Source organism: Purpureocillium lilacinum, assembly GCF_023168085.1.
Source record: "Purpureocillium lilacinum CBS 284.36 DNA, scaffold_4, whole genome shotgun sequence".
NCBI classification, from domain to species: domain Eukaryota; kingdom Fungi; phylum Ascomycota; class Sordariomycetes; order Hypocreales; family Ophiocordycipitaceae; genus Purpureocillium; species Purpureocillium lilacinum.
The window spans coordinates 1,832,853-1,846,654 of record NW_027072114.1 but is presented as its reverse complement, the minus strand read 5'-3'; the positions used below and the strand labels follow the sequence as shown (position 1 = coordinate 1,846,654).

Sequence of the window (13,802 nt, the reverse complement as noted above, 5' to 3'; positions counted from 1 at the left end):
ACAGCGTCTGGCCGAGGCCCCTTGGCGCCGCCGCCGACGCAGCGCAGGCCAATCACGAGCCCGCTGGGCCCGGCCATGGGGACACAGGGGGCCGGCTTCTGCAACGCTCTCCGCCCCAAGAGGCCCCGCCGCACCGCCCCTGGTGGGACGGGAGCCCCCTGGGAGCCCGTGGGCGGGACCCATCGTATAGGTCCAGCTGGCTTGCACCGCAACCGCCCAAGGTACGCACTCATCAGTGAGCGGGCTGCTGCCACGTTGGTGATGGAAAAGTCGGGTCGGGTCCGGCAAGATCGCGCGCGAGCCAGGTGAAAAAGTTGGGACGAAGAATGTCCGGTTCACGGAAATGTCGTCGACGGAATTCCGGTACAGCGGGGACACAAGCTGCTGGGATGCTGGGTTGATGTGGCTGGTCTACATCATCGTGCCTCAGAGAGGGTGTTGCTTCATCATACTGCTGTGGATGATGGACGTTGGCTGTTCGTTGCAATGGTCGTTCTTGCCAAACAGAGTCACGAAACAAATGCAATGGCTTGCAAACTCTAAAGTGCAAAATGCGTCAACTTTTGTTGTACGAGTCCTTGCGGCTGCCCGCCATGTAGTTCACGATAAGCCTGACGGCATCGCAGGCCCCGAGCTGTGGCACCAAGGGTACGTACGACGAATGCACGCAGTAAAGATTCCCCAGCTACGAGCAGAACAGGAGACGAGCCTGGTTTCGACGCGGGCGGATCCCACGTATCCCAGCCGGCGTCCCGAAACTCGGCAGAAAATCTTCGAGGCTTCCAGGCTGGACCACCCACACGGACCACAGCGATCACACACCAGTGCCGCCAGCGGCTGCCTCAGCCCCCCCCTCCCTTTCTTCCCCCCCTCCCCTCGCCCACCACATCCACCATGTCACCCAAGTCACCCGTCGTCGCGCGACCGTGAGAGAGGAGTCGGCTTCGGGAATCGCCAAACCCCCCTGGCCCCTGTATCCCGCCTGGCCTGTGCCTTCTTGACACAGACTCTGGGCAAGTCTGGGTCGGCGCATCCCTTGGGCCATGAGCGGCTAATGCACGATGTGGACGATGGCTCCGGCGGCTGGCCCGGGGGGGTCGCACCACCACCGCAGCGAGCGTCTCGATGGGGACGCGGTTGTCCGCATCTCGTCTTCCCGACCTGGCAGGCTGGTCCGGTCCCCTCTGATTTCTCCATTGTCGGCCACCGCCTTCATCACACTTGGCCTGCTCTGCGCCTCTCGACCACCGACGCTCACCGCACGGCCCAGCGCAACCTGTAGCTTTTCACCTTGCCTTCACCCCTGCACTGCCCTTTCTTGAAGCCTGGCAGGTACCTAATAGCTCCCCCGTCGGCTCGAGTCGTGAAGCAGGCCCTGGACACTGCGGCCCGCTTCTGCCCAAGCCAAGTTGCCCTCTGCTCTCTTCGACCGGTTTTCTTCTGTCTTCCCACCCAAGACGCCCCTTCATACCAAGTAATTCCCACTTGGCAGGTGCGGCCCGAGAGTGTCCCAAACTCCTGGCCAAAAAGAAATCTTCCCCGTCGGCCGAGGCATCTGCTCTGCCTCTTCATCTGGAGCACTGCAGCCGCCAGCCATCTTCCCCTCAACACCATCACCACCCGCCGCATCCCCCACCAACAGCTCACGAACCTGCATGGTGCTCAAGTCATCACAACCTTGGCTTGCATCCGGTCCAACGGGGAACACCGCGCCTGCACGAGCTAGTGCCGTCCAGTCTTTTCCGCCTGCGCACTCTGCTACAGTACTGTGCTGGACCGTATTGCCCTACAGTCGTCTGCGCCGCCTTTCGACGACGGATCTCGCTCGTTCTCGCACTCCCGAAAGAGCGCAACACGGCCCCCGACAGGAATAGCAGCACAGCTTTAATTACAACTTCCCGGAGGGTCCTCGCCTCCCGATCGCCCTGTCCCACCGATCCGTCATCGGGCACTCAGCGCACGACCAACAGGCCGCGTCGTCAACCACGTCAACTGCCGTCCTCTCCTTGACTTGATCTGCCCAATAGCCCATTTCACGCGCCATAGGCGGCCCGAAAGACCGCAATTTAATCCAACGACGCTGGCGTCCTCAGAGTTGTGTCGTCGACACTCATCACCACCACACCCCGTCACGGGATCATCTGTTCCAGTCCGCGCCACGGCCCGCCGCCAAGCTTACACACAGGCCCGAGTTGACGTCGAGCCTGAACCAATTGCCACGCCTGGCACCGCTAGACTGGGGTGTGCCAATTCGCTCCGTTGGCTAACCTGCAGGCGAGATCTTACCAGGGCGCGGGCCTCTTCCACTCGAGCGTGCTAGTTAAGCGCCCAGCTACCTCGCCGCCCAACGGTATTCGCTGGAAACCTGTGTTCGAGAGACGCCGCCCTCAGGAGGTACTTGTACACCCGCGCTGCCAGCCACCCACCCTCGACTGCCCGCCGCAACTCCGACGTCCTCGGCAACCTCTTCCCATAATCGCGAGTTCAATTCACGCCCTGACGTGAGCTACCTCGCGTCCTGCGAGCTGCTCTCGTCGCCCACCGACTTGTAACACAGCATCTGCTGCGCGCAAGTATCAGCCATGTCGTTGAAACAGGTGAGCATCTTTTGTGGGGGAGCGAGATTCATCTGCCGTCCGGCTTCCGACTAACCAACATCACCTTCACAGGAAATCGAGACGTGGGTCGCGGCCCTCGGCCGCTACGACAACAATGAATTCGACGATGCGCTTGGCGAATTCGACAAGATCTCCGATACGAGCAAGATTCTGTTCAACATGGGCGTCATCCACGCGACGCTTGGCGAGCATGAGAAAGCTGTAAGCGGTCCTCGGCGAACATGGATTCACGGGCAGTGTGGGCGCAACGAGTGCGAGTCACAAGCCCTCAAAAACACGAATGCTGACAGTTACCCGTCCTTCCTTCTCAGGTGGAATGTTATCAACGAGCCATCCGACTTGACCAGTATCTTGCCGTTGCGTACTTTCAGCAGGGAGTTTCCAACTTTCTTCTCGGCGACTTCGAGGAGGCACTCGCCAACTTCAACGACACCCTACTGTACCTTCGGGGCAACACCATGATCGACTACGCGCAGCTCGGCCTCTTGTTCAAGCTGTATTCATGCGAAGTGCTCTTCAACCGTGGGCTGTGCTACATTTACCTGCAGCAAAGGGACGTCGGCATGCAGGACTTATCGTATGCCGTCAAAGAAAAGGTGGTTGAGGACCACGACGTGATTGACGAGGCGATTCGTGAGGAAGCAGAGGTCAGTCCACGTCGATCGTGGCATGCCCGACGGCATTTTGGAGCATCTTATCTGACAGTAGCACAGGGATACACCGTCTTCTCGATCCCAGTAGGCGTGGTGTATCGACCCAACGAAGCCAAGGTGCGGAACCTGAAGACAAAGGACTATCTCGGCAAGGCAAGGCTGGTCGCGGCATCGGATCGTTCCAACGCCTTTACCGGCTTTGCGGGATCCGAGATCAAGAACGTAAGTCTTGCTTACCCCTGGAGCGCCGCGTCAGAAGCTCACGTATATCTCTCAGGCGGGCAAGAGCGAGGTCAAGGACGACAGGCCTGCCGACAACATTTCGTTCGCTGCGACCAACCTTGTGAAGCCTGGTATTCAGTCCCGAAGACAACAATCGGAACCACCCACAAATCGCAACGTTTTCCCTCCCACACCGCCGCCTGAGAATGATCGACCGAGCAGGGGCGCGTCTGTACGGAACGGGCCGAAGCCGATGCCCGCCAAGCTTAGCATCCCCTCGCAGGAATCTGGCCGCAGGTACGAAAAGGCGCCGTCCCCAGAAGACGGCAGGGCTCGGCCTGGACGGTCGGCATCGGCTGCCCCAGGACGCGGCTACTCGCAGCGAGACCCGGTGCAGGCGCCGGCGCCCCTCCAAAGAAGCTCTCCACTTGCACGAAGACCAACGAGAACAATCGACGAGGAAGAAGCATATCCGGGCGAGCTGTACGACATGTACCAGACCGGTGGCGGCTCCCGCAACTCCAGAGGAAGCAGAAGGTCGAATCGGAGACAACAGCAGCGGTACATTGAAGAGGAGGATGAAAGGTCGGATTATGATGACGGATCGCTGGACGAGCCCGAGTTCGAGATGATCTCCAGCAACCGCCGCGTCCCGGGCTCATCGTCCGGATCCCGTGCTGCATCTCGACGCCCGGAAATTCGGAAAGTTCGGGTCAAGGCACACTCTGACGATGTCCGGTACATCATGATTGGCACCGCCATTGAATTCCCCGACCTCGTGGACCGTGTGCGTGATAAGTTTGGCTTGCGACGAAGGTTCAAGATCAAGATCAAGGATGAGGACATGCCGGAGGGCGACATGATCACAATGGGAGACCAAGACGACCTGGAGATGGCCGTGCAGAGCGCAATCAGCGCTGCCAAGAGGCAACGATTGGACGTGGCCAAGATGGAGGTAAGTCTCGTCTTCCGCCCAGGCGCTCGTACCTTCTGGACGAGTCTCCCCTGGGCAGTGACATGCTGCGATTTCAGCGCTAACGTACATTTACAGATTTGGATTTTCGAAGTTTAGACATCATCTGATACCCTACCGCGCTTTGGTAGCGCGCCGGTTGGACGGCACTGTCCAGCCACATTCATTTAACGATGCAATGGCCTCATCATGCGTTTCTGAGCAACTAATCCCGTAAAACGCTTGCCCAGTTTCCTGCATACGCTGTTTATTTCTTTTACTACATAGCATTATGAGCTCGTTGCATTTTCGTTGGCCACGCGGTTAGAGAAAGGGGCCGTCGTCCAGACGAGTGAGGGCACGGCATCGACGAGTTGATGCCCTAGGTCACTTCGATTCAGGGGCTTTGTCGCGGGCGAGGGAGGAAAGCTCATGAGGATCCGCTCATTTCTTCCCCAGGCGGTTTGATTTGGATACTGTTTCAAGGCATGGCCATAATCAGCCCGCATATATGGATGGGGTAGTTCATGACGGCTTAGCGTATTGACACTGTCCGCCTGATTCATTTTCCGTTATGATTGCTTTCCCAGTGTTTGTTGTCCTCGATATACATGTATCATATTAGGCTAGATTAGGCGAACGCCGCTTTGCTCAAGTAGACAACTCTGTAGGCGGCATATCTTACAGCCAACTCACCTCTGAGAGATTCTATTGTACATGGGGGTATATGGAGCTGATAGGAGCACATCCGGCTATTGCCTTTCCACAATCAGGGAACGCAAGGCGTCCAGCCGATGCCGCCACTCAGCCCTCCCCAGCAGCATAAACATCCTCGAGCTGCTCTGCGACACCACGTCTTGGCCGCCTGCGCCGACGAGCCTCAGGGCGTTGTGCACGACGACCTGGTCGATTCCCTCGCCCTGCAGCGTGTCGAGTATACACTTCATGACCTGGACGCCGTCGCCGTGCCAGACGGTCTCGTCGTCGATGGCCCGGTCGAGCGCGTCCAAGATGCGTTGGTCTGGGGACGGGGCGGTGGATAGGGATGCCTCGTATCGTTGCAAGGGCACGCGCCAGAAGAGGTACGGGTGTTGCTGGATGAGGCTGCTGGGGGACTGGTAGCCGCCCTGTCTGCTGGCAAGGACTTTCTGGAGGTAGGCCGTTTTTGTTGACTCGTCGGAAGTCAAGGCGGGTACGAGCTGAAGAGGAGCCTCCCAGCCTTGGGGAAGCTCGCTCGCGTCCTTGCCGCTCCCGGTGGTGATGGCCTCGAGTTGTCGCAACATGGGCTGCACCAAGTGGTGGTCGATGAGCCTGGCTTCCTGCTCGGCTAGTTCCGGGATCGGGTCCGCGAGGAGCGCGTCGCGGTACTTGTTGTGGAAGTACTCCAGCTTTTCGAGATTCAGCTTGATGCCGCCACGGGTGAACTTGAATGTCAACTGGAGGAGGAAGCGCCATCAGTCAGTTTGGCCATGTGAAAAAGTTAGGAGAGCCATCAAAGGCCCTGGCCGTTGGAAGGGGCACTTACAGCGTCGGCCACGTCGGCGACGGTGCGCGGCGTCTTGGCGCCCGACTTGAACGAGGAGCCGAGGTTGGCGAGCCAGGCGAGGAGGGCCATGGGGAACACGCCCTCGTTCTGGTACTTGGAGATGTTGACGCTGTCGTTGCGCTTGCTCAGCTTGCTCCCGTCTGGGTTGACGAGGAGGGCGAGATGCGCGAATGTCGGAGGCTGCCAGCCGAACGCCTCGTAGAGAGCCAGATGCTTGGGCGTCGAGATGAGCCACTCCTATGATGGGGTCAGCTTTGTCCCGCATCGCCGAGGGTTCAATGGGCCTTTCGTACCTCGCCTCTGATGACGTGGGTTATCTTCATCAAGTGGTCGTCTACGACGTTGGCCAGGTGGTACGTGGGGAAGCCGTCCGTCTTGAGGAGGATAAAGTCCTCTTCCTGGTCCTTTTTCTGGAAGGTGCCGTAGATGGCGTCGCGGAACTTGGGCCGCCCAAAGGTGTCGCTTTTGAAGCGCACCACGTGCGGCTCTCCATCCGCGGCGCGCCGGTCAGACTCGGATGAGTCGACGGAGCGACAAGTGCCGGGGTAGACGGTCGGCTTGCCCTGGTCGTGGAGCTCGCGCTTTTGGGCCTCGAGCTGCTCAGAGGTGCAAAAGCAGCGGTATGCATGGCCGTGGTCTACCAGTTGCTGAACGTGGTCCTTGTAAATGTCCAGGCGCTCAGACTGAGGCGGGTCAGGAATCTTTGTCTACGTGGGCGGGGAGTTTGTGAGAGGCCGGAACAAACCTGTCTGTAAGGACCGTACGGTCCGCCTCGGTCGGGCCCCTCATCCCAGGAGAGTCCTGCCCACTCGAGATCTTTGATGAGGCGTTCCTCCGCATCCGCTACGAGACGGCTCTGGATACTAGTCAGCCTCTATGTCTCTAAAGGTTGGTTGACGGGCGTCAAGTACCTGATCCGTGTCCTCGATCCTGAGAATGAAAGCGCCGCCCTTGGACGCGCTCGACGCAAGGTTGTTGAAGAGGGCTGTCCTCAAGGAGCCCAGGTGGAGATATCCCGTGGGAGACGGCGCGAATCTTGCGCGGATAGGGAGATCGGAGCTCTGGCCGAGGATGGTGCGCGCGGATGGACCGTGAGAGGAGCTCTTCTTCAGAGCCTTGTTCTTGTTTCTCAGGCCCTTGAGGCCAGGTCCAATGCCGGGTGTCGTAGCTGACGCGCCATCTTGGGTCTTGACCTTGCTGTCCACTCCGGCGACGCTGGTTACATGAGTCCGTAGGCCAGGATAGGCAGCCCGAGGTGGCTGGCGGCCGAGGCCGTGGCTCAGCCTAGCAAGTGCAGTTTTTGAGCTGCATCTTGGGCAGATGTACGGCCTCGCCAGGCGAGATGAGCCGCGCGTGATGAACATGGGCGCGACGGGTGGTTACGGTACAGCTATCATGGCGTGAAATAAAGCAAGGGGTATCAATCGATGAGGTCGGAAATAGTGTACGTGAGTTCGGGAGATGTTCGTTGTGTAAAGCGAATTTTGAGGCGCGTCCCAGGGGCGTTTGCGCCACATGTGGCGGCGCGTTCTTGGCTTATATCGCGGGCGCTGTCGTTGGCCCGCTGATGGATGACTCGGGAGTCGCTGCTGACGCTGTGGAGCAGCACGCCAGTACTTGCAGGTACTTTGTGCCTGGGAGTTGCAGGGCTGTTATCGCGCGATAAGAGACTTTGGGACCTGGCCTGGAGCAGGTGGGAGGAGGCAGCAGTCGCTGGTGTCGTCAGCGGTGGAACGTCAGTGAATGCGGGGAGAATCCAGAGGTCATCATCGTCCGTCGTTTGGCATCGCACGGTATATGTGATGATGACGCAGGAAACAAGCAACCAGGGCCCTTATTAAAGACGGGTGCTCACTCAACTCGTTCTCGCAAACAACTGGAACCTCGACGTTCGCCGCCTCTGCTCTGTCCAGGGCGCAGCGCCGCTAGTCCGGTACCCCGACTGTACTGCAACTTGGCGAGGTTTAGTGACAGACCGCCGCCGTCAAACGCCATAGACCCAACTTTTTTTCGCTGCAGAGATTTGGCAACGACTTCCGTGACTGGCTCGCCCGGCAATCCCTGCGGCAAACAAAAAGCATCATCTATCTTTCTCACGATAGTCTTCGGCCCCAGTGCCCTCTTGCGGTACATAATAGCCCTCTGTTCTCTGTCGAATTCCACCCCCCCCTGTCGAGGTCGGTTCCGCCCATCACACGCTACTCGACAACCCCGCGCCAGGCCGAACCTACGCCAAAGAGATTTCTCTGCAAACGCCCATTTCTAATCATCACCACCTCTCGACGACGAACCCCGTCGTTGCCCAGCTGCCGCCGCAATCATGGAGGCAGAGATTGATCTCTACGGTAGGTGCAGATCTGCACATCTACGTTGCGCCCTGCAAGCTGACCGTGCGCCGCAGAGCTCCTCTCCATCGAGCGGGATGCCTCTGGAGACCAGATCAAGAAGGCCTATCGCAAGGTTCGCCGCGTTCCCCCTCCCACGAGCTGCTGGTCTCGTCTCTGACCCCCAAGCAGGCTGCCCTGAAGTACCACCCCGACAAGGTCCCCGAGGAGCAGCGAGCCGAGTCTGAAGTCAAGTTCAAAGAGATCACACAAGCCTACGAGATCCTTAGCGATGACCAGAAGCGCCACTTGTACGATGCCCACGGCATGGCCGCATTCGACGGCTCGCGAGGCGGCCCCGGCGGCCCCGAGGTCGACCTCAACGATATCCTCTCGCAAATGTTTGGCTTTAACATGGGTGGTCCTGGCGGACCGGGCGGTCCCCGGCGTCCGCGAAGAGGTCCTGACGAGGAGCAGGAGTACAAGGTGACGCTGGAGGAGCTCTATAAGGGCAAGACTGTCAAGTTTGCCGCCAACAAGCAGGTCGTGTGCGGCCAGTGCAAGGGCTCAGGTGGCAAGGAAAAGGCCAAGCCCACCTCGTGCGAGCGCTGCAAGGGCAACGGCATGGTCGAGGCCATCCGCCAGATCGGCCCGGGTATGATGAGGCGCGAGACGGTCCTGTGCGACCACTGCCAAGGATCCGGCAACTTCTACAAGGAAAAGGACCGCTGCAAGAAGTGCAAGGGCAAGCGCACCGTCCAGGAGAAGAAGGTGCTCGAAATCTACATCCCGCGCGGCTCCATGCAGGGCGAGCGCATCGTGCTGGAGGGTGAGGCCGACCAGTACCCCGATCAGATACCCGGAGACATTGTCTTCACCCTCGTCGAGGAGGAGCACGACACATTCTCGCGCCTCGGCAACGACCTCTCCGCCGAGCTCAACATTACGTTGGCCGAGTCGCTGACGGGCTTCTCGCGCGTTGTGCTGAAGCACCTTGACGGGCGCGGCATCTTGATCGAGCGGCCGCGTGGCAGCATCTTGCGACCGGGCGAGTGCCTGAAGATTGAGGGAGAGGGCATGCCCATGAAGCGTGGCGAGGTCAAGGGCGATCTCTACTTGCTGGTGAAGATTCAGTTCCCCGAGGACGGCTGGTTGAAGGATGATGCAGCCTACGAGGCGCTGCAAAAGATGCTGCCGCCTCCTCCGGCCCCGATAGAGGCCGAGGAGGTCGACGAGGTTGAGTATGAAGACGGCGCCGATATCGAAAAGGCAAGTACCCAGACTCCCCTGACGGTAGAGGGTGCTCTTACTAACGGGTTGCGCTAGATGGGCGAGAACTCAAACGACCCCCGGTTTGCCAGCGAGTGGGAGGACGACGACATGGAAGACGGACAGCCTCAGTGCCAGACGCAGTAAAGCGGAACGTCTCCATTCCGGGCAAGCGGGGACATGTGTTGTTATAGAGCGATTAGAAGGCGGAATGAGAGCCGTGGACATAAGGCATGGACACAAAGACACGCTACTCTTCTTTCTGGTTTACGACTGATAACGACTGCGGGATAGAGCCATGCATGGGCTGGGACAAAAGCGGCGAGGCGCCAGGGAATGGCAACGAGAGAGCATTGTTTGCGGGCTGGGACAGCGGAGATGGTGACCTTGCTGTTGCACCGAAGCGTGACGACGACGGAGGCTACTCTTGGGTGCATTGTCGCATTGGGGGCCTTTGCCGGTCCTAGAACATCTATTGCGAGAACTCTACGTTTTGTGAAGGAAGACTGATGAATCGTCCTCGAGTGCCCTGAAACCCCTCTGACGGAGCTTGAACATCTCTCAAGAGACCATCATGTCGTTGTCATGCGGGAAGCACTGGATCAAATCCGAGGCGGCCATATCAAGACGCTCCACAAGTTGCTGCCCACATTGAACGACGCTTCGGCCCTCAATCACAACTCGGACGAAAGCCTTAACCCGACGATGGCTATCGTATCCTGCCCAACGTCTTTCGGGAATTCCTAGTGTGGACTGGGGACACACAGAGACACTAGCTGCGGCCACCGAGGCAGAAAGTATCGAGACGTTCCTAAAGCAGTCAAGTCTCGACTCATTGGATGAGTATCGCGGGTTTATAGAGCCGTTCAAGTCAGTGAGAGGCGACACGTCTCAGTTTGTCAGCGACGCTGTCTGCGATTACCTCTTGCCCGACGATGCACCGTCGTACACCACCTTCGGTGGGAGGATCGCTTCTGAGGCGCATCGACGACGGATGCGTGCTGCAGAAGTGGGAGTTGCTATTTCAGCATTTCCGCGGCGTTTGTCGTTTGGCCTGCCGCTGAGGAGCTTAGTGTCGGTTACGATGATGTCGTGGTCAAGCAACTACCAGCCCTTGGTAGATGCTCTGGCCCCGAGATTGGGGAGCTGGGATAGCTGCATCCGGCGGAGGTTTTGTCCCAAAAATGCCAGCTAGTCGCTATTTTGTTTGGTTCCATAGCCGAGACGAAATGTTTCTGCAAGTCAAAAGACATCTTACAAATATCACGCACCATGATCTGAAGAAGCTGCCCATTCGATGACCCTCGCTACCAATGCTGGAAGCTGTGAAGGGCAGGCAAAACCGCGTGAGCGCACATAACAGTTGAGGAGCCACTGGAAAGACGGACAATAAACCAACTGCAAAACATGGGTTGTTGCAAAGTGTAAGTCGCAGCGGCGACCTTGCCAGCGTCCGCCCCACCGGGGCACCAACGTCACTGACGAACGACCCCTCCTGTCTGTCCCCCTTCATCCCACCTCCACCACCCACGACACGCATGCCACCTTCAACAACTCGCATCTACCGAGACTACATACACACGAGAGCATACACACTCCTCCCACGCCGAGCCGCCTACCCACCCGCCCGCCATGTCGCGCAAGGGCGTGGGCATCGGCGCCTTCGACCGCTCGCGCGTCACGTCGGCGCACTACGCCTCGCACGGCTCCTCGCTGCGCGCCACCAACGCCCAGGCGCTCGAGACGCAGCTCTCCGTCTTCCGCTCGCTGCTGCAGCAGTTCGCGCAGACGCACGCCAAGGACATTCGCTCCGACCCGTCGTTCCGCGCGCAGTTTGCGCGCATGTGCACCGCCATTGGCGTGGATCCCCTCGCCACGAGTTCCGGTTCTGGTTCAGGTGGTGGGGGAGGCGGCGGCGCGTCGTCGATCTGGGCGCAGCTGCTGGGCAAGACGGTCAACGACTTTTACTTTGAGCTCGCGGTCCGGGTGGTGGAGGTGTGCGGCGCGACGAGGGGCGAGAACGGCGGGCTCATCGGCCTGCGCGAGGTGCGCGAGCGGCTCTCCGCTGCGTCTGCGGCTGCGTCGTCGTCGGGCGGCGATGGCGGCAGCGACAACGGCGGCATATCCGAAGACGACGTGCGGCGGGCCGTCGAGACGCTCAAGCCCCTGGGCGGCAGCTACGGCATCGTGCGCGTCGGGCGCAAGGAGTACATCCGCAGCGTGCCGCGCGAGCTGAGCAACGACCAGGCCGCCGCGCTCGAGGCCGCCCAGGTCCTCGGCTACGTGAGCGTGAGCATGCTGCACGACAACCTCGCCTGGGAGGGCGCCCGCTGCCGCACCGTCATCGACGACCTCGTCGCAGAGGGCATGCTCTGGGTCGACAAGCAGACGGGCGGCGAGTGGGAGTACTGGAGCCCCAGCTTCATGCTCGATGCCCCGATCGCCGGCGATGATGCGTTTGACGGTGGTGCTACTTCTGCTGCTGCTGTGGTCGCTGGAGATGGGTGAGACGATGCGTGGGGGCATTTGGCGAACAAGAGATTGAACGATACGAGTCGACGACCAGACGCACAGCATGATACACGATACCCAATAATCCTTTCTCGCGACACGGCCCCGGGGACCCGGCCTTGGTTTACCAGAGCGCTGATATACGCAAGGTATCAAGGCAAGACACAAGGCTATGCAGCGGTGACACCTGGTCCGTCATGCACCTCTACCTAGCACTGCAAACCGGACCATGAGCACTCTAGATGGATTCTAGATAAGAAGACACCTTCTAAGTCGAGGAACATCACATAACTAGATATCAAAATAACAGCATATCCGAGCCAAAGGGGTTTGTACATGGCGTTCCCTCCCGTGTCCGTGCAGGCATCGTTAACATAACTTCCACCATCCTCTTATTTCTTCCCTTCTACACAGACCTCGACTCCCAGCGGCTCTCGACCATATCTTGTCATTATGTTCTTGGCCAAATGCAAAGACCGCCAAGGGAAATCTCCGCAAAAGCTCCATGGTCCAATCCAGATGCACCGTCATGTCGCGCGCGGGTAACGGCTTTGTCCAGGCAGAGTAATCTTGTCCTATGCGCGCGACTCGCTGGTCGCGTCTAGTACGGGGGGTTGGAGCCCATGGGGGGCGGGGGGTAGTCCTCGGGTCGGCCACCCATGTTGCTGGGGCGGCCGTCGCCGAAGTGCTTGCGGCGCAGGGCTGCGAGGCGCTTCTTCTTGGTGGTGGTGTTGATGTAGGTGCCGATGATGAAACCGACAATGTTGAAGAAGGGCACCCAGAGCTGGTCGGGGAGGAACTTCTGGGCAAAGGCCAGGCAGATGGGGGAGGTGAGCCACGAAACCTTCATGACTCTCCAGAAGCCGACCTTGACGGTGGCGCGGACCTGGTGGTACGTGCGCGCGCCGGCGATGAGGGCCATGGCGACGAGGTAGATGCTGTTTTGGATGGGCGCAATCTGGGCAAGGGGAAGAACGGCACGTTAGTCGCATGCGACTTGAGACGTGGACGCCGCGTCATGTACGTACAATCAGGTTGCTGGCAAGAATCTGCAGAATCTTGGCCTTGAGACTGGTGCGACCCTTGAAGACCTTCTGTAGGGCCCAGATGAGGACGTGGCCGATGGGAGCGCTAACGAGGGCGCCGTAAGCGGCCATCTTGGGAACGCGCGACGTGAAGTAGTGGCCGTGCTTGTTGCGGTCCTTGGCGAGCCACGAGGCGAGGAGCTCCTGGGCACCGGCGAGGGAGCCGGCCGTGAGCATCTTTGTGCGCAGAGGATTCGACTCGAGCTGCTTAATGTAGGCCTGTCGACGACGGACGTCAGCGGGGTTTTGCGACGCGTGCGCGCAAGCGCAGGAGTATGGAAAGCCGTGGCGAGGATAGAGTAGAGGCAACATACCGCCAGGTAGCCCTTGGTGCCGGCATTCTGGATGCCGCCGGTGAGGGCGGTGCCGACCTTCTCAGCGACGGGGTGATTGCCGCTGGTGCCGGGAATGCGACCATTCTCGGGGACGGCGCTCGACATGGCGTTCTGCGCCGTCTGCTTGAACGTGTCCCGCTCGAACTTGACCGACATGATGGCGGCGGTGACGGGGGCGTCGCTGCTTCGATTGAGGGCTGGGGTTTGTTGAGGCGGCGCGGGCTCCGGGCGAGCGTCGTCAAACGGTCGGCGGCGGAGGAAAACCGGAGTGGCTTTCGGGAGAGGAG

General features: G+C 59.6%; 5 protein-coding genes across 5 annotated transcripts; 3 read left to right on the top strand and 2 right to left on the bottom strand.

Annotated features, from left to right (window-relative positions):
- Nucleotides 1–2,582: 2,582 nt before the first annotated feature.
- On the top strand, nucleotides 2,583–4,565 carry PLICBS_005747 (uncharacterized protein; the record flags this gene model as incomplete). Its single annotated transcript, XM_018319444.2, has 6 exons — nucleotides 2,583–2,597; nucleotides 2,670–2,819; nucleotides 2,930–3,265; nucleotides 3,332–3,493; nucleotides 3,549–4,448; nucleotides 4,545–4,565. The coding sequence occupies 6 exons, from the start codon at nucleotides 2,583–2,585 to the stop codon at nucleotides 4,563–4,565; spliced, it is 1,584 nt and encodes a 527-aa protein (XP_018181918.2).
- A 632-nt stretch (nucleotides 4,566–5,197) lies between these two features.
- PLICBS_005746 (glutamate--tRNA ligase mitochondrial) lies at nucleotides 5,198–7,355 on the bottom strand (the record flags this gene model as incomplete). The annotated part of the gene is made up of 5 exons (XM_018319443.2): nucleotides 5,198–5,881; nucleotides 5,971–6,228; nucleotides 6,285–6,674; nucleotides 6,737–6,847; nucleotides 6,903–7,355. The coding sequence occupies 5 exons, from the start codon at nucleotides 7,353–7,355 to the stop codon at nucleotides 5,198–5,200; spliced, it is 1,896 nt and encodes a 631-aa protein (XP_018181917.2).
- Nucleotides 7,356–8,311: 956 nt separating this feature from the next.
- On the top strand, nucleotides 8,312–9,641 carry PLICBS_005745 (uncharacterized protein; the record flags this gene model as incomplete). Its single annotated transcript, XM_018319442.2, has 3 exons — nucleotides 8,312–8,336; nucleotides 8,393–8,451; nucleotides 8,508–9,641. 3 exons carry the CDS (start codon nucleotides 8,312–8,314, stop codon nucleotides 9,639–9,641), a joined length of 1,218 nt encoding a protein of 405 aa, XP_018181916.2.
- A 1,575-nt stretch (nucleotides 9,642–11,216) lies between these two features.
- Nucleotides 11,217–12,092, top strand: PLICBS_005744 (uncharacterized protein; the record flags this gene model as incomplete). Its single annotated transcript, XM_018319441.2, has 1 exon — nucleotides 11,217–12,092. One exon carries the CDS (start codon nucleotides 11,217–11,219, stop codon nucleotides 12,090–12,092), a length of 876 nt encoding a protein of 291 aa, XP_018181915.2.
- A 604-nt stretch (nucleotides 12,093–12,696) lies between these two features.
- On the bottom strand, nucleotides 12,697–13,671 carry PLICBS_005743 (uncharacterized protein; the record flags this gene model as incomplete). The annotated part of the gene is made up of 3 exons (XM_018319440.2): nucleotides 12,697–13,053; nucleotides 13,124–13,399; nucleotides 13,495–13,671. The coding sequence occupies 3 exons, from the start codon at nucleotides 13,669–13,671 to the stop codon at nucleotides 12,697–12,699; spliced, it is 810 nt and encodes a 269-aa protein (XP_018181914.2).
- Between the last annotated feature and the right edge of the window lie 131 nt (nucleotides 13,672–13,802).